The sequence below is a fragment of the Archocentrus centrarchus genome, chromosome 13 (genome assembly GCF_007364275.1).
Source record: "Archocentrus centrarchus isolate MPI-CPG fArcCen1 chromosome 13, fArcCen1, whole genome shotgun sequence".
Taxonomy (NCBI): Eukaryota; Metazoa; Chordata; class Actinopteri; order Cichliformes; family Cichlidae; genus Archocentrus; species Archocentrus centrarchus.
The window spans coordinates 22,385,100-22,407,838 of NC_044358.1; the positions used below are offsets into that span (position 1 = coordinate 22,385,100).

General features: G+C 40.6%; 3 protein-coding genes across 3 annotated transcripts; all 3 read left to right on the forward strand.

Moving 5' to 3' along the window:
- The first annotated feature begins 7,463 nt into the window (after window positions 1-7,463).
- Window positions 7,464-12,475, forward strand: LOC115790004 (extracellular calcium-sensing receptor-like). The gene is made up of 7 exons (XM_030743636.1): window positions 7,464-7,872; window positions 9,945-10,075; window positions 10,608-10,704; window positions 10,799-10,922; window positions 11,060-11,532; window positions 11,624-11,704; window positions 11,885-12,475. Exons 1-7 carry the CDS (start codon window positions 7,795-7,797, stop codon window positions 12,239-12,241), a joined length of 1,341 nt encoding a protein of 446 aa, XP_030599496.1. The 5' UTR covers window positions 7,464-7,794; the 3' UTR covers window positions 12,242-12,475.
- LOC115790005 (extracellular calcium-sensing receptor-like) lies at window positions 8,674-10,737 on the forward strand. The gene has a single exon (XM_030743637.1). The coding sequence runs from the start codon at window positions 9,174-9,176 to the stop codon at window positions 9,852-9,854; it is 681 nt and encodes a 226-aa protein (XP_030599497.1). The 5' UTR covers window positions 8,674-9,173; the 3' UTR covers window positions 9,855-10,737.
- Window positions 12,476-17,481: 5,006 nt separating the features above from the next.
- On the forward strand, window positions 17,482-21,694 carry LOC115790451 (extracellular calcium-sensing receptor-like). The gene is made up of 13 exons (XM_030744266.1): window positions 17,482-17,687; window positions 17,909-18,069; window positions 18,187-18,341; window positions 18,425-18,577; window positions 18,697-18,897; window positions 19,027-19,269; window positions 19,417-19,641; window positions 19,762-19,892; window positions 20,057-20,153; window positions 20,286-20,409; window positions 20,567-21,039; window positions 21,123-21,203; window positions 21,338-21,694. The coding sequence occupies exons 1-13, from the start codon at window positions 17,482-17,484 to the stop codon at window positions 21,692-21,694; spliced, it is 2,607 nt and encodes an 868-aa protein (XP_030600126.1).
- Window positions 21,695-22,739: the final 1,045 nt, after the last annotated feature.

Genomic DNA, 22,739 nt, shown 5'->3' on the forward strand with positions numbered 1-22,739 from the left:
AGTGAACCGGAACACATGAAATACAGGACTTTGAGTAACTGTCTCTGTACCTGAGAGGAATTCTCACTACTCTACCCCGGGATGTAACTTGTGAACCCTTACATGGAGTAGAACCCTCCACCACAGGGCTTGACTGTCTCTGAGCAGGGCTTCTGGTTGGTTCCACTGGGGAACTGGGTGACTGCAGCTGATCCGATTGATCAGTGGACTGTGGGATGGCTTGCAGATGTCTCCGATTCCGTCGCAGCACCGCTCCATTCTCTGTCTCCACCAAATAGGATCGTGGCTCGTGGCATTTGGTGATGAGTCTATCTGGGGTTTTCCAACCTTTTTCCCCGTCCAGTTTTATTCTGACATCCTGTCCAGGTTATAGTGTGGGAAGGGGTTGTGCAGAGTGACGGCGGTCATGAAAAAAACGATAAGCTGTCTTTGTCTGGTCGTCCTGCTGAACCTGTTGCCTGTCCACCAGAGTAACTTGCAATTTGTCCTCCAGCATTGGAAGTGTAGTTCTAATTTCTCTTCCAGTCATAAGCAACGCAGGGCTCACACCTATGGCAGCACTCGGGGTTGCTCTGTAGCACAACAGGGCGAGATGTGGGTCAGGCTGCTTCAGGATGTTTTTAGCGGTCTGAACTGCTCGCTCGGCAGCCCCGTTCGCCTGGGGATAATGGGGGCTAGAGGTCGTGTGCACAAATCCATACTCATGACAGAAGGCCTGGAACTCAGCAGATGAAAACTGAGTTGCATTGTCACTGACCAGTTCCAGTGGTATTCCCCACCTCACAAATATGCCCTTAAGTCGACAGATGACATCACGGCTGGATATAGAAGGCAGGCGAGCTATTTCAATGTCTCTGGAGTAATAGTCTGTCACGATGAGATAATTCTGTCCCTCAAACTCACACAGATCTGTAGCTATGCGCTGCCAGGGGCCCTTGGGCAGGGGCGTGGTCAGGAGAGGTTCACGCCTCTGGGTAGGTTTGTTTTCAATACAGAATTTGCACGATGACACTGTCTGTTTAATTTCAGCACTGATGCTCGGCCACCACACTGCCATCCTGGCACGTGCCCGGCACCGTGTTAGTCCCTGGTGTCCTTTATGCAAATCTGCCAACACTTCAGCTCTCAGTGCAGCAGGAATGACCAGCCGATCCTGATATAACACCAGTCCATCAATTTCTGAGAGATGTGCTCTTGCAGAATAATAACGGTGCAGATGTGGGGACAGCCTTGTTTTGGGCGGCCATCCATTTCTGATGAAACCTGTAATCTGTTGCAGTTCATCATCAAGCTGAGTAGCCACACGGATCTTGCTGAGTCTTTCGGATGAGACAGGTGCATTCGCTACTATTGACTCTACATGTGCTTGTACTACATGATCTGTAGTCTCATCACTCACGTGTTTCTGCGGTCTCCTGGATAGAGTGTCGGCCACCACCAGCTGTTTCCCTGGAACATGTTCAGCTTCCACATTGAACCTTAAAAGGCGCATCAGGAGTCTCTGGCACCTTGGAGGGGCTTTGTCAAGGTCATATGTATTTATGAGCGGCACCAGTGGTTTGTGGTCTGTTTGCAGGCGGAAACTGTCCATTCCCTGAACGTAGCGTGCAAATCGTTCACACGCCCACACGCCCACCAAACACTCCTTCTCGATTTGAGAGTATCTCCTCTCGGCATCCGAAAGCGTGCGTGAGCAGAAGGCCACCGGCTTTAAGCCGTCTTCGTGTTGTTGTAGTAGCGCTGCTCCTAAGCCGTAGCTGCTTGCATCAGCGCTGATGACAGTTTTCCGATTTGCATCCTAATATGCAAGTGCTGGGGCTGACACTAGCATGGCTTTGACAGCAGTGAACGCCTGTTCTTGCGGTTCGTCCCATACCCACTTGTTCTCTTTCCTCAACAGGCTGGTGATTGGGTGTAGTTTGGTGGAGAGGCCTGGTAGGAATCCCCCTACATAATTAATCAAGCCCAGAACTTGACGAAGCTCCTCCACATTTGTAGGACTCTGCATCTGCGTGATGGCTTCCACCTTAGTCGGGTCTGGTTTTATGCCCTCGGCACTGATGATGTGCCCGAAGTATCGAGTCTCTGATTTGCTGAAATGGCACTTTGATTTGTTCAGCTTCAAGCCACTGTCCTCGATGGTCTTCAGGACTGCGTTCAAGCAGTTGTCGTGGTCCTCTTTGGTTGCTCCATAAACGAGTATGTCATCCATCACTACGACAACGCCTTCGTGATCGTTCAGCAAAGTGGATAGCTGTCTTTGAAAGATTTCTGGAGCTGACGTGATTCCAAATGGCAGCTGTCTGAAGCAGAATCTGCCGATGGGGGTTATGAATGTTGTCAGTCTCCTGCTGCCTGCATCCAGAGGGATCTGCCAAAATCCACAAGAAGCATCCAAGGTGGAAAACACTTTGGCCCCAGCCAGCTTTGGGGCAATGTCTTCCAAAGTTGGCAAGATGTAACGCTCTCGTTTTACTGCTTTATTTAAGCGTTTAAGATCCACACACACTCTTACTTGATCTCTCTTTTTCTTTTCAACAGGAACCATCGGGGCACACCAATCAGTGGGCTCAGTGACCTCTTCTATTATGCCCAAAGCTAGCATGCGCTTCAGTTCTGTTTCAACCTTAGCTAGAAGGGGAAATGGGACACGACGTGGCGTTGTCAGGCTGTAGGGCTCTGCATTTGCTTTTAGTTCGATTTTAACAGGGTCGCATTTAAGCAGGCCAATTTCTCCAAAAACGTCCTCTAGGAGGTCTGTGTCTATGTTGTCAATCCTCTTAACCAAACCCATCCTCCTAGCAACACTCCCTCCCAGCAGGTTATGTGCATAAGGTCCCTTTATGACAGTGACCCAGAACCGGTATTTCTGTCCTTTAAACTGAGTCGTGGCCAGAAACTCGCCCACACATTGGACTTCACCCCCTGGGCTGATGACAAGTGGCATTTTACCTCCAGTGACCATTCTTGGGCTGCTTGGCAGTCTGTTGAATGCAGCCTGTGACATTACTGTAATGTCAGCACCTGTGTCGATTTTAAATTTGACAATACAGCCATTTATGGGTAACTCCACATGCCACTCATTTTCTGAATCTGGCTGCTTGATTATAGCTGGCTTAGTATCGATTACTGCTCCAAGAAAAAACATGTCGTCCCTGTCGGCTAGGTTATCTGAAGCCACTGTCACCTCTTTCAGCATTTTTGTTTTGCACACTGCTTCAAAGTGTCCCGTTTTATTGCATTTTCGGCACCTTTTGTTCTTGGCTGGGCAGGCCTGCGTTTTCCCATGTTGTCTGTTACAGCGAGAGCATGGAACTGGATTTTTGGACTCACCGAAATCCTGCTTTCTCCGCCAGTGATCATCGTTTTTGCCCTTGTTTGTGTGAAAATGCCGTCTCCCTTGACTCATGCCGTCCACAGCATGTTCTGCACACAGACTCGCGCTCTGCTGCTTGATTTGTTCGCTCTGGCGCGCTATTTGAATAGCTCGTTCAAGTGTGAGGTCTGCCTCGAGCTGCAGCTTTTGGGAAACATCACGGTCCAATATGCCGATCACGATCCTGTCTCGGATTTGTTCATCTTTGGTCCCTCCGAACTCACAATACTGTGCTAGCTCGTATAAACTTCTAACAAACGCTTCGACTGGCTCTCCGGCTTTCTGCACTCTCCTATGGAAGCACGGTCTGTCGTGAATAATATTCCTTTTTGGCACAAAATAGTCGCTAAATTTTGCCATTACCGTCATGTAGTCCAGCTCGGGATGAGTTTCTGCGGGTTCCTCATCTGAAGCTTCTTGGTCCGTCTCCTCCTCGTACACGAACGAGTCGTAAATAGCCTCCGCCTCTCTTCTCATAGCGTAGAGAAGTGTGTTAACCTGTACTTCCCCGCTCTCTCTGTCCAGCTTTGATGCCACTCTGAAAGTCGAAGCGACGGCGCCACATCGGCCATTCCGCCGGGCGGGAAAAGTCAAAGGGTTCTGGCGGTCCGAACTTTGCCATATCTCACTCCGTAGGCGTCCTGTCGGCCACTTCTGACACCATGTCATATACAGCTATTGTTATTAAAGAGACGACGTGGACTATAGTGGTGCAGCTTGTCGAACTCACTCTTTATTCTTCCAGTGACACCTCTGGATGTACAGCGCATGCTCACCAACAACTGCCGCACTACGGAAGCCTGTTGTGACATCTCACTACAATGTGTCTTTTCTTTTAACTCAGCACTGAAGAATTTTCAAATGCACCTTGTGGAATAATTAAATCAAGAACTTAGCTTTATTCATATTCTTGTCTAGTATCTACAGTTCTAAAGCTACCGCCATTCTCAAGCTGAGGTTTGTAGCCTCTATAATTTAAACAAAAAATGCCAGAGAAGCTAAAAAGAACATTCACTGCTGAACATTTATATGTCTTCCAAATATAAGATAAGGTTCTTGTGATTATACATATGTATATGCTTGTGTGCTGTAAAGCATACAGGCTAGTTAATACAAATATGAAATATATTAGAATTAGTGAAGAAATACTGAACACTGAATAACTGGCTGGAATAACTGATGAGGCTGCTTCAGAGGATCATCAGGAGGCAAGGCAAATTGGTGAGTCTGATCAGGAGACTGGCAGTGCCACTTTTTTTTTTGGAGCAACACAACAGAGGCAACAGAGGCAGATCTACTGTGGAGGGAAGGTCCCTGTGTTGCCAGCTAAAACTGAAGGTGGAGGAGGTCTATAGAGACACATTTAGATACATAATGAAGAGGCACTGGCAGACCTACAAACTGTCTTAAGCTATGTACAATTCACTCGTTGCACTTCACTTTTGAACTTATTGACACGCCAAGCTCTGGTTGCCAATGTGACCCTCTAATTTATTTAGTTCCATGTTACATGTCAACCAACAGTATTCTTCACTCTCATTTGTGGTTGCTTCTGTCATTGTAAATCGCTTGCCACTGTTGGCATCAAAAACTGGAATTAAGCATTTGCAATAACTGGCAATGAGTCTTCATATTGCTGTGGAGAAATTTGGACACACCCTTTTTTGCAAAACTGTTTTAATTCAGCCACATTGGTGGGTTTTTGATCACGAACAGCTTGTTTAAGGTGATGTCGAAAATCTCAGTCTTATTTAAGTCAGGACTTCGGCCACTTCCAATACTTGATTTTGGGTTTTTTTTTGTTTTTTGTTTTTTTGAGCCATTTATGGCTGCATAACCCATGAGTGCTTGAGCTTTGAGGTATTCATAATTTTCAAGTAAAGAGCAGAATTCATGGTTCATCAGTTATATCAAATAGTTGTCCAGGTTCTGATGCAACAAAGCATACCCAGAACATCACAGTACTACTGCTATGTTTGACTGTGGATATGATGTTCTTTTATTAAAAGGATACCATACAGAACTTACCCCCCTAAAAAACACCTTGTCACCTTGTCATTTTAAAGATCATGTGACTGATGAAATAAAAACACATAATCTCAGATTTCATGATGTTTCCTAAAATGGCCTTATTCATCATAGTGAACTTTTGGATAAGCCGGTTTGATGTTCACCAATGATCAGCTGGATGATCCAGAGGAGGCATGGGAGAAGGTCATGTGGTCAGATGAGACCAAAATAGAGCTTTTTGTTATCAACTCCACTCGCTGTATTTGGAGGAAGAATGGGGAAACCATTGGGTTTTTCCCCATTGGGGTGGTTTTCTGCAAAGAGGACAGGACGACAGCACCATATTGAAGGGAGGATGGATGGGGTCATGTACCGCAAGATTTTGGCCAACATCCTCCTTCCCTCAGTCACCAGATGCCCTCCGTGACACAACTTTCCCTGGGATGTTAATATACCATTAATGAACTTAAAGCATGTTATTACATTTTAATATTTTGTTTGGCCATATAAGATGATAAGTTGTGGTTCTAAATTTTGAAAAAGTGTGTTACTGTTTTTGTCAATTTGTCATTACAATTTGTCAATGTACTTGGGCTCTGGGAGAGTGTGCTTTAGCACCAGGCATGTAGTATAATTTATATTTCCTCACAGTTTTAAATTGCAAATATCACAAAATGAACGAATTTGAACATTTGAACTTTAAATGTAAATTCATTTGAATAGTTTTGTTGGTATGTTTGTATATATGACATTTATTTTTAGAACAGCGCTGTAGTGTGGTGGTTAGCACATTTTCTGACCCAGACACTATGAGTAGACAACTGGCAGTGAGGCAGCTACTTCCAGACAATTCTGATTTTCTTGAGAGGATACCAAGATTGCCACTATAGGAAATATTTCCTATTACCTACTTATCAGGAGTAGCGTACAGTGAGCTGCCGGAAGTCTTCAGTTTTTAGGCTGCCAAGAGCAAGAGATCCTCGGGCTGGCTTTGCAGGACTTCTCTTTCATTTAATCTGATGACCTTCTTGAGGTCCCCGACAACTATGAGTGCAGAACAAGAGCCTTAGCAGAAAACCTACAATCAATTTTGATTTAAATTTCACACAAAAAGCCAATTTTTGTAGTTGATTGTTGGAGAGATCAGTCTGAATTATGAGAAACTAAAAAAGATGTACGCTGACCTTAATCCTTTAACACCAGGTGATTGCCGCTGAAGCGCCAGTTTCCTGCCCTTAAAAGCCGTAAACAGCTGGTTAAGACATACCATATCACAGCCGAGTTGGTGATCAAAGTTCCTTTGATCAGCTAGCTTTTTACCGTAACTCCACGAACATTTGTCCTATAGAAAAAATTCAAATAGTTCCCAAAAGAGAACCCCAGAACTCCAGGCGACCGATAGTTGCCCGACACCTGAGTTGTGCCCCGAGTCCCAACTGCTAGCCGTCACACCATCCCCTCAATGTCTGAGATGCAATTAAAATTGCCACTGAGTGGGGCCACCTCAGCAGTCCTGTCACATCAGCCATCGGGTAGCATGCCTTACCCCCAAGGTCCTGTGTGTTTCAGGATGTGTTGTGAATCCCAATGACCATAATGCAATGAGAAGGAAAAGGACATTCCTTGACTTTTAACAATCAAATCACTAATACTGTGAAGGGCAACTTTTCCCAAGTTACTGAGTGTACATGTGAGCACCATTGTCCATTGCTGTGTGATTTAGACACAACATGTAGCTATTAAATTTCCATATGTCTTTACTATTATGATTACCATTGTATCAATGAGTTAAATTCCAACTCAGAAGCAATGAATAGAACAAATCTAATCATTCATATTAATTTCCTGTGTACTTTTTAACTAAAATGTGACTTTGTCTTTTATTTTTGTCATCAAGGAGTCATCAACAGTGTTTCAGTTTTATAACTCAAGTTCCATGTAAATCATGTCATGCTCTCCCATTCACTCTGATTGTGTAACGTCATGATGACTCATATGACATCATGCAGTGACAGAAACTTTGGAGATTTAATTCTCTTCAATAGCCTCTCACAAACTCTGGTGGAGGATTATTTTCAGCACAGACAGTTTTATGGGGTTACAGTGGAATATGCATTCAGCCCCTACTGGTACTTGTCTTTGGCTGCTTTTTTTTCTCTCTTTTAATCCCATTTGTATTGTGTTTTCTGATGTTTCTCACACTGCAGAAAAAGGAAAAATACTCAGCACGGAGGGAAATGCGATAGGAAAAGAAGGTGTTTTGAGAAACACACAGCAGGGTTTGAGGTTTGGGGAGGCGAAATGTACTGATTCTAGTTTACCTCAATGTGTAAAACTGGGAGGCAGCGAGCTTCTAGCCTTGCAATCTGATGGGGATGTTGTAATTGGAGGTTTTTTTCCTCTGCATTATGTTGTGTCGAAACCACAGCACAACTACAACGGCAAACCTCAAATGGCGTCTTGCAGTGGGTGAGTGCAAGTGTACTGTGAGTATTTGCTGTATCTTCAATTATTCATATTTTTTCCCAAAATAGTGAAAACATGTGTTTATGTGGGTATCTGGTCTTTTTGGAAAATAATTCTCATTATATTATGTTTAGATGGAATTGTGGTACGTTGATTTCTGTATTACAAGAAGATAACTTTGATTTTTACCTGCAGTTTTCACGAAAGACCCTTTCGCTGGATGATGACCATGGTGTTTGCAGTGGAGGAAATAAACCGTAATTCAAACCTGTTACCAGGTGTTAAATTAGGCTACCGAATTATGGACAGCTGTAATCATATCCACAACAGCCTGCAGGCTCTTTTTTGGTTACTCAGTCATTCTAAAACATTTGAGTGTGTGGTAGAAAAAAATGGAAAAACTGAAGACAGTGGTAATGAAATGGAGGCAGTAAAGACTGTGGGAATAACAAGCAAATCAAGAATATTAACAACATTTAAAAAGAAAGGTGCTAATCTTAATACAGTAAACACTAAAATTCATAAAAATACTGAAAATTACATGAAAGAAAATATAACAGAAGAGATAAAAGCAAGACAGTCTTCCACATGTCTGTATTATTCTCCTGTGCCTGCTGTGATTGGTCTCGCATCATCTTCCCCTACAAGAGCTGTAGCTCAGACACTTGGCCCTTTCAACATACCACTGGTAATAAGTTGCACAAAAGTGTTCAATAATGTTTTGTGTTTGGTTTGTGTTTTATCTCAAAAAGATAAAATGAACACATTCTCCTTCTAGGTGAGTTATTTTGCCACTTGTACGTGTCTCACTGACAAGCATTTGTACCCATCATTCTTGAGAACTGTGCCAAGTGATCTCTTTCAAGTTCAAGGTATCGTACAGCTTGTCACTTACTTTGGCTGGTTCTGGGTGGCCACAGTAGGGACTACGGTGAGATAAATACTTTTTGAAATGCTACAACTGATCAGTTCTTGAACATGTGGTTTACAAATCTTTTTTTTTTTTTCTATACAAATTTCAGGATGATTACAGTCTTTATGGCATCCAAACATTTATTACTCAGTTTGCAGAACAAGGCGGGTGTGTGGCATTTCATCTCACTATCCCACCATCACCCACAGTAGCTCAGATACAAGAAATGGCAGACACATTGCAGAGTTCAACTGCTCGTGTTGTCGTGGTCATTGCTGCAGCAGTGGATCTGTTAGATCTCTTCTCAGAAGTTTGTATCTTGATTGATGCATTTTGCTATTAATGTGACAAGTTTTAATATCATAATTTAAAAACATGGAACATCAAAAAAAAACTTGAAATCGTCGCATGTGTACATCTATGCTTTTCCAGTTTGACCGGAGGAATGTGACAGGGATACAGTGGATAGCCAGCGAAGCCTGGGTGACCTCTAGTCATCTGGCCTCACCCCAATTCCACCCTCTCCTAGAGGGAACTCTGGGTTTTTCTATCCCTGGAGTCAGCATACCTGGCTTAAAAGAGTTTCTTTTGAATGTCCGCCCCTCTCCCAAGCCAGGGATGGAATTTATTAATATGTTCTGGGAAGAACATTTCAGTTGTAAGCTTGATTTTGAAAGAGTCAGAGCCCAAAAATATGAAGCAAATGCTGTGGATAACTTCACTGCTATAGATGCTTTTCATCACAAACCAGGCTCTCAAAAAAATTCTGACTACAACCTTGGGCTTACTATTGGACAAAAAAGATTATTCAATTTGTCAGCAGATAAAAATGGTGAAGATGCTATGAAAAAACCTGTATGTACAGGTTCAGAGGATCTGAGATACACTAACAGCAGTTACAGTGATGTGTCTCAGGTCAGAATTTCCTATAATGTGTACAAAGCTGTGTACGCCATTGCCCATGCTCTGCATAGTTTTTTGAACTGTGATTCTGCAGGACCTAACAAGGGATTGTGTGAAAAGACCAGCTCATTTGCAACTGGTCAGGTATTTAAATCAACATTCATGTTGTTGTTTTTTTTTACTTGAGTTTATATTTTTGTAATTTTTTCTGTTTGTTTTTGTTGTTTTTTGCCTGTCATTTTTTTATTTTACCTTTCTAATTTTTTTTTCATGTAGTTCCTTCATCATCTGAAGATGATAAATTTCACCAACCAGTTTGATGAGAAAGTATATTTCGACCTGAATGGCGAGCCAGTCCCTCGGTATGACATCATTAACTGGCAGAAGGACAGCAAGGATGAAATGAGGTGGAATATAATACTTCAAGTGGATATGAAACACTAATTGTCTTAAGCCTAATTTTCAACATAGGCACATATTCTAAAACACGGATTTAACTCTGTCTGTGAAGGTGTGAGGGTTTTTGAGTCACTTTTCAATATAATAAGTTATACCATGTGCATCACACCACAACCAAAACTAAGTTTCTTGATGAAGCACGAAGCAGGATCAGCAATCCATCCATGCAAATAAAAAAATGCCTTCTGTCGTCGCCTTACAGACTTTGGACTTAATTTTTTTCTTACTTCCAGTTAGAAGTAATCTTCAAGGTGAGGTAATGTGATAACTAATTTGCCAAAAGAATTTCTAAACCAAAACTAGGACACAAGGTTTGCAAAAATTATACCATCTCTTACAGAACAGTCCTGTTTTTCTTGCTTCACTGCACATATCAGTATAACTGGGGGTTAAATCTCTACTTAATATTTAATATTTACAATTCTAAAACTATTGTATATCTGTTGCAGTTTCATTTAATTTTAAAATGCATTGTGCTAGATTTATCAAAGTTGGAACATATGATGGTTCAGCTCTGTATGGACAACAGTTGCAGATAAGGAAGAGCACTATTGTATGGACAAAAGGAGAGTCACAGGTGGGTCACACTCACCCTGACCTGTAAATCATATGCCACTTTAAACAGAACTTGTAAAAACTTGTTCCTGTTATTTTCTCTTTTAACTGTTCAGGTTCCTTTATCTCAGTGTAGTGCTCCATGTCCACCTGGCAGCAGGCAGGCCACACGCCGAGGAGAGCCCAAATGCTGCTTTGACTGTTTGCCCTGTGCAGATGGAGAAATCAGCAACCAGACCGGTAGCCCACATATGTTTTAATTTTTCAAAAGTTTCCACTTTCAGTAAGAAGCACTGTTGCACCATTAAAAATATTCAAGACCTGCTGATATGCAGGGAAGAGTTTTTGATTGCTTACTATGTTTTATGTTTCCAAAGGTTCCACCAAGTGCACAAAATGTCCTGAGTACTACTGGTCAGACAAAGAGAAAGTGAAATGTGTCGCAGGGGTAGAAGAATTCCTCTCTTTCTATGACACCATGGGTATCATCCTTGTTGTTCTCACTCTGCTGGGTTTCATCCTGACAACCATCATCACCATTGTCTTTCACAGTTTCCGCTATACACCCATCGTGAAGGCCAACAACTCTGAAATAAGCTTCTTGCTTCTCCTGTCACTCAAGCTCTGTTTCCTGTGTTCTCTGGTGTTCATTGGTCAGCCATCTTGGTGGACATGTAGGCTCCGCCAGGCAGCATTTGGGATCAGCTTTGTCCTGTGTCTGTCCTGCCTCCTTGTTAAGACCATTGTGGTCCTTCTGGCTTTCCGAACAAACGTACCTGGTTCCAGGGGTCGGAAGCTGTTTGGTTCATCTCAACAGAGGATTCTGATCACATGTACACTGTTTCCTCAGGTGGGAGAGATATAAAATTGTCTCAATTTTAGCATCTGTTGATAGCCATTATAACTATTTTGTATGTTTTCTCATTTTATGCTGCTACCAGATCTGTCTCTGTACTGGCTGGATGCTGGGAGCACCTTCCTTTCCATTCAGGAATCCAAACTACCAACCTTCAACTGGAAAAGTGAGCATTTAGTAGTGAAAAACTGATTGCTGCAATTCATTAATTTTGATATTGCCATCCGTGAGAACTGTAATCAGCAATGTTCAGATCCTTTCCATACAGACTTTAATGTTTAGTGTAGATTAAGAGAATCAACAGACATAATCATACAAATTCGTATTAGTTGTTTAATATTTTCAGATTGTTGTGGAGTGTAAAGAGCCATGGCCTCCTGGATTTTATCTGCTCCTTGGTTACACTGGCCTGCTGGCCTTTGTCTGCCTCCTCCTGGCATTCCTCGGACGAAAGCTACCGGATACATTCAACGAAGCAAAGCTCATCACCTTCAGCATGCTGATTTTCTGGGCTGTGTGGATTTCTTTCATCCCAGCTTATATCAGCTCTCCTGGGAAATTTTCTGTGGCAGTGGAAATATTTGCTATATTAGCGTCCAGTTTTGGACTGTTACTCTGTATTTTTGTGCCTAAATGTTACATCATTTTACTGCAGCCAGAGAGAAATATCAAGAAAGGCGTGACTGGAAAATATTCAAGATGAATGTTTATATTCCGTATATTTTTCATACAGAATATAGATAGAATTAATAAATTTAAATATATTTTAATGTGAAAGAAAATAAAATAGCATGAGATGTTTTCATTTTCCTTGATTGGTTTTCTCCTATAGTTAGTTACATATTATTATAGTGATATAGTTAATATAGTATCAATTCATTTAATAATGTTTGAATGTAAAAGTAAAAAATATACCATGAGACTTGTTTCTGTGATTCTGGATGCTCTTGTTTTTTTTTTTTTTCTTAAATTTGTTAGGTGTTTTATTAAATTTCTTTCTACTAAAATTATGAAAAATATCTTTTTGACCTCATCTGCAGTTTAACCTTGTGTAACATAATCCTGCGTACATGTGGATTTAGCACTCCATTCATTAACCCAATAGCCTTTATTCATCTGTACTGTACCTGCACAAATGCCTCATATCTGTAGCTGGGCTAATACCACACACACCCACTACCACCATGATAACAGCATGTGCTGTATATCTAAATGTTTGAAAAACCTAAAAAACAACACAGAGGGACACTTTTTCAATTAAAAATAGACTGACTTACTTGTGCACATAAGCTCATAACATACATACCATATTACTGCATAGTTAAACTGTATCACAACATACTACGCCTTTTTAAACACAAAAACCAAACACACCTTTAATGAAAAGTGAATTGGGGTGCCCAATGACATCACAACAACATTATAAATTTTAGAACTTACAGTTACATGCACACATGTGTTTAACCTCTTTCCCATCGTCACTCATGGCTTTTAAGTGTTGACCAAGATTTATTACAATTAAAATTTTATTTATTTATGCCAAATCACAAGAAACAGTAACCTCAAGGCATGTTTTATTGCAAGGTAAAGCAATGCGGAGAACACCAACAACAAAAATCAAATGGCCCCTCCCATGAGCAAGTACAGTGGGAATAAAAATTTCCCTTTTAACAAAAAGACCACCAGCAGGACTAGGTTCAGGGAGACGCAGCCAACTGCTGTGACTGATGGGAAGAAGACAGAACAAAAGACATGCTGTGAAAAAAAGAGCCAGAGATTAATAATAATTAACCATTAAATGCAGAGTAGAAACTGAAAATATGTCAAGGGTGTGCTGCGTGGCAGGCTGGGTTGGACTAAGTATGCAGGACTTGACTGGCAATAAGTGAACTTGAACATAATTTATTTGAAGCTTGTCACAAGGAATAATACAAATGAGACTGGACAATGCCAGCTTTATCAAAAAGGAAAGATATAAGCCTACTGTTAAAAATAGAATGGGTGTCTGTCTCCTGAATCCAAACTGGGAGCTGTTACCCCAGAAGAAATCTGAAAGCCTGAAAACTGGAGGGTCTGCCTCCCATTCTACTTTTCTGTACAGTATTTATCTGATTAGGAAAGATTGACTTGTCTCTAGAGGAAAAATGACGGTAAAAAACATGAAGATTTGCAAGGTTTGACAGCAACTTTATGACTGAAGAAATGAATCTGAGTGTCAAACGGGTGGTTCAGGTGCAGCAGCAGCGGAGGAGTCAGAAAAACGGGTTAGGTTAAGTGTCTGTTACCATAACACTTTATTTATAAAGCACTTTTAAAAACAACAAGAGGGTTGCCCAAAGTGCTGTACAATAACATTGAACATAAAAGACCATACACAGGCCAGTGGGCAAAGAGATATAGAAACACAACAAAGATGTAAAAACTTAAATAAATTAATTAAGAACTACAAAAAAGTATAATTAAAATCGCAGTCACTGTCTCACACTGGGTCGGAGGCCACAGAGTAAAAATGTGATTTTAAACAAGATTTAAAAACAGCAAGTGAAGCAGCCTGACATACAATGGAAAATCATTCCATAAATTTGGAGCTGTAACTACAAAAGCTCCATCAAGAGTTTGACAAGAGCCTGTTTTGGCTCTTGTCAAACTCCAGTTTGTTCATGTACATGGGGAGTCTTCTTCACACATGAAGATTAATTATGGAGTTCCACAGGGATCTGTGCTAGGACCAATTTTATTTACATTATACATGCTTCCCTTAGGCAGTATTACAAGAAAGCATTGCATTCATTTCCATTGTTATGCAGATGATCCCCAGCTTTATCTATCCATGAAGCCAAATGACACACATCACTTAGTTAAAAAGCAGGAATGTCTTAAAGACATGAAGGCCTGGATGACCTCTATTTTCCTGATTCTAAATTCAGATAAAACTGAAGTTCTTGTGCTTGGCCCCACAAATCTTAGAAACGTTGTGTCTAACCAGATATTTACTCTGGATGGCATTACCTTGGCCTCCAATAACACTGTGAGAAATCTTAGTCATTTTTGACCAGGATATGTCCTTCAATCTACATATTAAACAAATAGAATAGAATAGAATAGAATGCCTTTATAGTCATTATACAGGATGTACAATGAGATTGGAGGGGCACTCCTGTTCAGTGCCATGCAAAAGAAAGTCAAACAACAGCCAAATACATTGGACTGCATTTTTGCATCTGCACCATATTTCTAAAATTAGAAACATCCTTTCTCAGACTGATGTTGAAAAGCTAATTCATGCATTCATTACTTCTAGGCTGCATAATTATTATCAGGGTGTCCTAAAAGCTCCCTCAAAAGCCTTTCTCTGATCCAAAATGTTGTACTGACAGGGACTAGAAAGAGAGAGCATATTTCTCCCATATTGGCTTCTGTTCATTGGCTCCCTGTTCAGATCATTATACAGGTAAGATGTTACTTCCTGCCTCGGCATTTAAGCCTGTTGCACCTCTGCCAGTGCCATTAATTCAGCTGCAGGGCAGTATTAATTTTGACAGCAAATTTTGATTTCGTTTTAGTCACAGTCTTTTGACAAAAATGTAGTTTAGTTTTAGTCCTAATTTAGTCACCTGAATAGTTTTAGTTTTAGTCTCGTTTTAGTCGACGAAATTATCTTAAGAATATAGTCGACTAAATCTACAGTCGATTCAGTCGACTAAAAATATAAAGAGTGAAAAATGTAAACCTGCTTCCCACACACCTGATCATTAACACCACCTTACTGAGATAATACGAGCGTTTTACAGCAGGACACGCTCTGAAAGGTACAGGGCAGTGTTCAGCAGTAAGATTAGGAAAGACTAATCCACCGCGGTGTGGTGATTTTCTCTAAACACAAACACTAAACTGGGAAAAACACTTTAAAATGCTTACCTTTGCATGAAGATCTGGGTGACTGGTTTGCACATGTCATTTAAGATTCATTGTGATTTTACCCGAGATAGTCGCCCCACATGGTTTACACATTATTTTGTTTGTCACAGTATCAAAAGACAAACGTGTCCATACATCGGCTCTTCTCTTTCTCCCTGCTGACATTGTTTACATAACTTAGTTCTATCGGCGATAAAGACAAATTGCAGGCTAGTTTGGTCTTCCTGGGTTTAGAGCAAATTTGCGCAACTGTGCGTTTGATTGAATGTTTTCCTAACTTGTCCCGCCCTTTAACAAAATTTAGTAAGTTCTGATTGGATTTCTTCCCGGCCAAGCATTTTCGTCTCATTTTCATTCGTTGACGAAGGTGTCAATTAATTTTGTTGTCGTTTTTATCCTTTTAGGTAGTTTTTATTTAGTTATCGTCTCGTTATCGACAGGAAAAAATGTGTCGTTGACTATGACGAAAATATTTCGTCAACGAAATTAACACTGCTGCAGGGTCCTCACCGGGTGCCACCGTTCACTGATGTTTCGCCCCTCAGCCAGTACATCTCCGGGCAAGGGGGGAGGGGGAGGTATAAATGGGGACGTCTCCCCACCACCCCCTGCAGCTGCCTTAACTGGGGTGTTAGCCCCCAACTTTTGTCTTTCCCCAGTAGCTCGCTCTCTCTGCCTCCTCCTCCTGCTCTATTACCACTTCCCACAGGCTTGCCCCTGCTAACCCTGCCCCACGGAGCAGATGGACTGCTGGCTATCCCACAAAACCTTGACAACCAACCTCCATTGGGTAGATTCTGGCTTTCCAACCAGCCTCTTTACATTCTGCTGCTAAATCAGCATACTTTAGGTACTTTCGCTCATGTGCTGCTGCCATGCCCTCTTCCCAGGGGATGGTGAGCTCGATGAAAATGACCCTCTTTGCTAAAGCAGACCACATGACAATATCCGTTCAGAGCATCATTGTCAAGATCTCCCTTGGGAAGACCAACTGTTTTCTGAGGTCTGTCAGCATCTGTCATTCTTTTCCTGGAGCAAGGAGACAGTTTCTTTCCCCTGTGGGAAGTGGAGCATGCTTCCAGACCTACGAAAATCTATCAGTGCAGGCACCATCAGTGTGCTTTGCCTCTTAGTCAACTTCCAAAGCAGCCTACACAATAATAAATTCAGCTTAGTTGCCTATTGTGTACAGTTCTAAACCCACTGTCAATCTAAAACTGAAGTTTGTGGGTTTTTAAACCAAGAAATTGGTTTCTCAACAAACTGAGCATGAGAAATTAACAAGAATATTCTCAAACTGGGCACCCGGGTAGTTCGGTAGTGGAGCAAGCGACCACATATATGTGCCGCGTTGCGGTGTGGGCGGCGCGTGTTCGAGTCCCAGCCTGTTGCCCGTTTGCCCGCGTATCTTCCCCCAGTTTTCTGTCTCCCTTTACTATCAATAAAAGCTGCTATTGCCAAAAATGTAAAAAAAAAAAAAAATTCTCAAACTTTCAAAAAAGACCTTACTTAATATCATGCTAATGTATTCCAATATCTTTGAAAAACACATTGTAATTTCTTTTCATTTAAAGAATTATGCATACTGACTGTAATAAAATTAGTTTTTGCTATGATAATACGAAAAACAAAAAAATGAACTAAAACAGCCACAAGTAATGGTAACCACCAGCCATCTATGAATCATCTGAATCATGTGATTGTCTCTGTCAATGCATATTTCTCTGATTGGTTGATCCCATGATGACTCACATGAAAGAATACAGTGAAAAAAACATTATTTTTTAACTCTCTTCATTAGCCTGATAAACACTGTGTTGAAAACCAAAATCAACTATTTAGGACACAGTTTTTCTGGGGTTACAGTGGATTATGCATTCAGTTTTCTTGAATAATTGTATTTGGCTGCTTTTGCATCTCTTCTTTAATCTGGTTTGTAATATGTTCTCTGGTGATCCTCACCCTGCAGATGAAGGAAAACCACAAAGGGTAGCGGGAAATGTTATGACAAAAGAAGAGGCTATGATGGAGACATGGCATGGTTTAAGTACACGGGAAGTACAAAGTGTTGATTCCAGTCTACCTCAGTGTGTAAAAGTGGGAAGCAATGAGCTCTTAGCCTTGCACTCCGATGGGGATGTTGTGATTGGAGGGTTTTTCCCTCTGCATTATGCTGCGTCTAAGCCACAGCACAGCTACAACAGCAAACCTCAAATTATATCTTGCAGTGGGTGAGTGTGATAGTTCTGTTAATATTACTACAGTATGTCTTAATTGTACTTTTGAAGTCCAAGTGTTTTACAAAGAAAAGAAAAAAGAAAGAATAATCATCTGGGTTTTGTTAATATTTCTATGCTGCTGTGGGACTGTTAAATTGTTGTGATACAGTGATTTCTGATTCACTAAAGACTAAGTTTTTTCTTTCAAGTCAACTTCATTTATTTTTTGGCAGCTTTGACCTCAGAGCCTTTCACTGGATGATGACTATGGTTTTCACTGTGGAAGAAATTAATCGAAATTCAAGCCTGTTACCAGGTGTTAAACTAGGCTACCGGATTATGGACAGCTGTGATCATGTCCACACCGGTCTACAAGCTCTTCTTTCCTTAGTCAGTTACACTAAAACTGAAAACAGGAATATCAAAATGGAGAGAATAAAGACTGCAGGGATAAAAAGCAAGCCTGAAATAATATCTAGAATGAAAAAGCCCAGCAGTCTTAAAAGTTCAGCAAATTACATGAAAGAAAATGCAACAGAAGAGATGACGACAAGACAGTCTTCCACATGTCTGTATTATTCTCCTGTTCCTGCTGTGATTGGTCTTGCATCCTCTTCCCCTTCAAGAGCTGTAGCTCACACACTTGGCCCTTTCAATATACCACTGGTAATAAACCTCACAATGCTTATTAATAATCCATTGTGTTTGGCTTGTGTTTTATTTCAAAAGAATTTTTATCACCCTTTTAGGTGAGCTATTTTGCCACTTGCAGCTGTCTTACTGACAAGCATTTGTACCCATCATTCTTGAGAACTGTGCCAAGTGATCTCTTTCAAGTTCAAGGTCTCGTAAAGCTCGTCACTTACTTCGGCTGGTTCTGGGTGGGCACAATAGGAGCTACGGTGAGAGCGAGACTTTTTCGACACCCACAGCCAATAAGTCGCATACAGTATAGGGCTCAAACACAGGCATGACTGCACATAGACGTCATTTACGAATTCTATTTGTGTATATATTTCAGGATGACTACAGTCTGTATGGCATCCAAACATTCTCTAATAGGTTCGTACAGCAAGGTGGCTGTGTGGCATTTCATCTCACTATTCCAACATCCCCCAAAGTGGCTGAGATTCAAGAAATGGCAGACAAACTGCAGAGTTCAACTGCTCGGGTTGTGGTGATCTTTGCCAAAGAAGTGGATCTGCTGGATTTGTTCTTAGAAGTAAATATCTCATTTGATGTGTTGTCTGATTAGCCTTATAATGTGACAGATTTTGCAGTATTTTGAATCACATTATAAGAATCAGGTATCTCAAAATTGTGTTCATTGTGATCATCTTTGCCTCTCCAGCTTGCTCAGAGGAATGTGACAGGGATACAGTGGGTAGTCAGCGAAGCCTGGATGAATGCTATTTGGCTGACTTCTCCTTACTTCCAAACTCTCATAGAAGGAACACTGGGCTTCTCATTCCCTGGAGTTAGCATCCCTGGCTTGAAAGAGTTTCTTATGAATGTTCGACCCTCTCCCAAACCTGGGATGGAAATTGTCAATATGTTCTGGGAAGATCATTTTGGTTGCAAACTTGAGTTTGAAAGAGACAGAACCAAAGAATATGAAGGAAATGTTACAGATAATGTTACTGAAATGGATGGATTTAATTACAGCTCAGGCTCTAAAAAAAATTCTGCCTATATGGTCAAGACTACTGCTGAACAAAAAAGATTATTCAATTTTTCAGCTGATAAAAATGATGAAGGTGCAATGGAAACGCCGATATGTACAGGTTCAGAGGATCCGAGATACACTGACAGTAGTTACAGTGATGTGTCTCAGGTCAGAATATCCTATAATGTGTATAAAGCTGTGTACGCTGTTGCCCATGCTCTGCACACCTTTTTGAACTGTGATTCTGCAGAACCTAACAAGGGATTGTGTGAGAAGCACAGCTCATTTACAACTGGTCAGGTATTTAAAATCATTACAAAATATGTAAAATAATGTCGTGATTTTTTTTATTATTTTGAGATTGTGTGTGTGTGTGTTTGTCTTTGCTTATGTTTTTATTTTCTAATTCTTTTTTTAAAGTTTCTTCATCATCTGAAGATGGTAAATTTCACCAACCAGTTTAATGAAGAAGTATATTTCGATTCCAATGGAGAGCCAGTCCCTCTGTATGACATCATTAACTGGCAGAAGGACATCAAGGATGAAATTCGGTGGAGTATAACACTTCAAAATGCAACTGAACTGTTTTTTGAAATAATCAAGAACAATAAACTATACTTATTTCAGTTATCTAAGGATATCATCAATTTTTGAAGCACTGCTTTTGCATATATTGTTTGGTCAGATTGCATTTTGTGTTATTTTTTTCAAATAGATTTATCAAAGTGGGAAGCTGGGATGGTTCAGCTCCACAGGGAGAACAGCTGCAGATCATGAAGAACACTATTGTATGGACAACAGGACAGTCACAGGTTGGTCATAATTACCCTGAACTTATTGCTTATGCCATTTTAAATCAAAAAAACTCTTTGATACACCACTTCAGGTCCTCTGAAATAATATATTGTTCCACATTTCTATACTTTTCTCTGTTACTTGATCAGGTTCCTGTATCTCAGTGTAGTGCTCCATGTCCACCTGGCAGCAGGCAGGCCACACGCCGAGGAGAGCCCAAATGCTGCTTTGATTGTTTGCCCTGTGCAGATGGAGAAATCAGCAACCAGACTGGTAGCCTAAATATGTTTTGTTTTTTAAAAATGGTATTAAGTACATTATTAATATGACAGTAATGTTGCACAGTTGAAAAGTCACCAAGACATGTTCATTTATAATTTGGAGTTCCTGACTGTTGACACACATATGTTTATGCCTTGTGTTTCCAAAGGTTCTACTGAGTGCACAAAATGTCCTGAGTACTACTGGTCAGACAAAGAGAAAGTGAAATGTGTTGCAGGGGAAGAGGAATTTCTGTCTTTCAGTGACACCATGGGTATCATCCTGGTTGTTCTCACCCTGCTGGGTTTCATCCTGACGACCATCATCACCATTGTCTTTCACAGTTTCCGCTATACACCCATCGTGAAGGCCAACAACTCTGAAATAAGCTTCTTGCTTCTCCTGTCACTCAAGCTCTGTTTCCTGTGTTCTCTGGTGTTCATTGGTCAGCCATCTTGGTGGACATGTAGGCTCCGCCAGGCAGCATTTGGGATCAGCTTTGTCCTGTGTCTGTCCTGCCTCCTTGTTAAGACCATTGTGGTCCTCCTGGCTTTCCGGACCAATGTACCTGGTACCAGGGGTCGGAAGCTGTTTGGTTCATCTCAACAGAGGATTCTCATCTTGTGCGCTACAGCTCCTCAGGTAGGAGGGATATAAAATTGTCTGTACTTTTAATGTCCATTTGTGAGTATTGCATTTTTTTCATCATCTAATCCTGGCCCCAGATCTGTCTCTGTACTGGCTGGATGTTGGGAGCACCTCCCGTTCCATTCAGGAACCCACACTACCAAGCTTCAACTGGAAAAGTGAGTTATACTAGTGAAATACCTGCAATATATTTATGTAGTTTGAATTGCCATTAGACATCATCATAACCAATCATTATCTAAAATGAATCATCTCTTTGTATTGATATTAACTAAGTGTTGGACATTGTCAGATTGTTGTGGAGTGTAAAGAGCCATGGCCTCCTGGATTTTACCTGCTCCTTGGTTACATTGGCCTGCTGGCCTTTGTCTGCCTCCTCCTGGCATTCCTTGGACGGAAGCTACCGGATACATTCAATGAGGCAAAGTTCATCACCTTTAGCATGCTGATTTTCTGGGCCGTGTGGATTTCTTTCATCCCAGCATATGTCAGCTCTCCTGGGAAATTCTCTGTGGCAGTGGAAATATTTGCTATACTAGCCTCAAGTTTTGGACTGTTACTGTGTATTTTTGTGCCTAAATGTTACATCATTTTACTGCAGCCAGAGAGAAATATCAAGAAAGGCATGACTGTAAAATATTCAAGATGAATGTATATAGAGAATTGATAAATTTATTATATTTTAATGTGAACAAAAAATAACATGAGTTGTTTCTGTTTTTCTTGATAGTTATCTGCTATTAGTTTCTTATATATTACAATAGTAATCATTTCCTAGAATAATGTCTAAATTTGAAAGTAAATAAAATACCACAGGGGACCTCTTTCTGTGATTTATTTTTCTTTCATTTTTAGGTTAAATTTCTTTCCACTAAAATTGTGAAAAAATATCTTTTTGACCTCATCTGCAGTTTAACCTTGTGTAACATAATCATGCTTACTGCAGTGATTAACCCAATAATCTCTATTCATTATCTTTACTTTGCACACAAATGCCTCATCTCTACAGCTGAGATAAAACCACACACCCACTATCATCTTGATAACAGCATCTGCTGTATATCTGAAAACCTCAAAAAAGAACACTGAGGGCCCACTTTTTCAAAACAGTCTGACTGAAAATTGGCTACCTGACTTACTTGTTGTGCATGTAAGCTCATAAAATATCACAATATTGCACAGGTAAACTGTATCACAACATACTACTCCTTTTAAAACACAAAAAACAATCACTAAAAATAAAAGAATAATAAAAGTTATCTCCACACAAGGCTTTCTTTACTTGTCTCTGCTGGAGGATCTATTTTAATAATGTTTCTTTCTGATTTTCTTTAGTTCCTTTTTATTTTTATTTGTAACTAAAAATACAGAAGGAAGAAAAATAAATTACAAAGTGTTACACATACTGTTACTCAGAAACACTCACGAGTTACTAGCTAGAAACACACATGTGTAAATGCTGTTTTTTTATAATGATTTTGTCATAAACTTCAACTAATGTGCTTGAACATTTACAAATATTTACAAATACAAACATTTTCCAAGGAACAAGCATTTAGAGCACATTTAACTCATTAGCAGTGCTTTGCTGTTTCTCAGCCGAGCAACTAGCTTGATTTTTCTACACTACAATGTAGTGATTTTTCTACAATACTTTCGCAAGGCACTGTATCTACCCAGGATGTCTCATACCA

Bases quoted from the DNA above. Each gene is read 5' to 3' on its own strand.
- LOC115790004 (XM_030743636.1), top strand. From the start codon at position 7,795: ATGTTGTGTCGAAACCACAGCACAACTACAACGGCAAACCTCAAATGG. The intron at 11,533-11,623 runs GTGGGAGAGATA...TGCTGCTACCAG, and splicing joins CATGTACACTGTTTCCTCAG to ATCTGTCTCTGTACTGGCTG. The intron at 11,705-11,884 runs GTGAGCATTTAG...TAATATTTTCAG, and splicing joins ACCAACCTTCAACTGGAAAA to ATTGTTGTGGAGTGTAAAGA.
- LOC115790005 (XM_030743637.1), top strand. From the start codon at position 9,174: ATGTGTACATCTATGCTTTTCCAGTTTGACCGGAGGAATGTGACAGGG.
- LOC115790451 (XM_030744266.1), top strand. From the start codon at position 17,482: ATGGAGACATGGCATGGTTTAAGTACACGGGAAGTACAAAGTGTTGAT. The intron at 19,270-19,416 runs AGAGACAGAACC...AATTTTTCAGCT, and splicing joins GTTGCAAACTTGAGTTTGAA to GATAAAAATGATGAAGGTGC. The intron at 19,893-20,056 runs GTGGAGTATAAC...TTTTTCAAATAG, and splicing joins GACATCAAGGATGAAATTCG to ATTTATCAAAGTGGGAAGCT.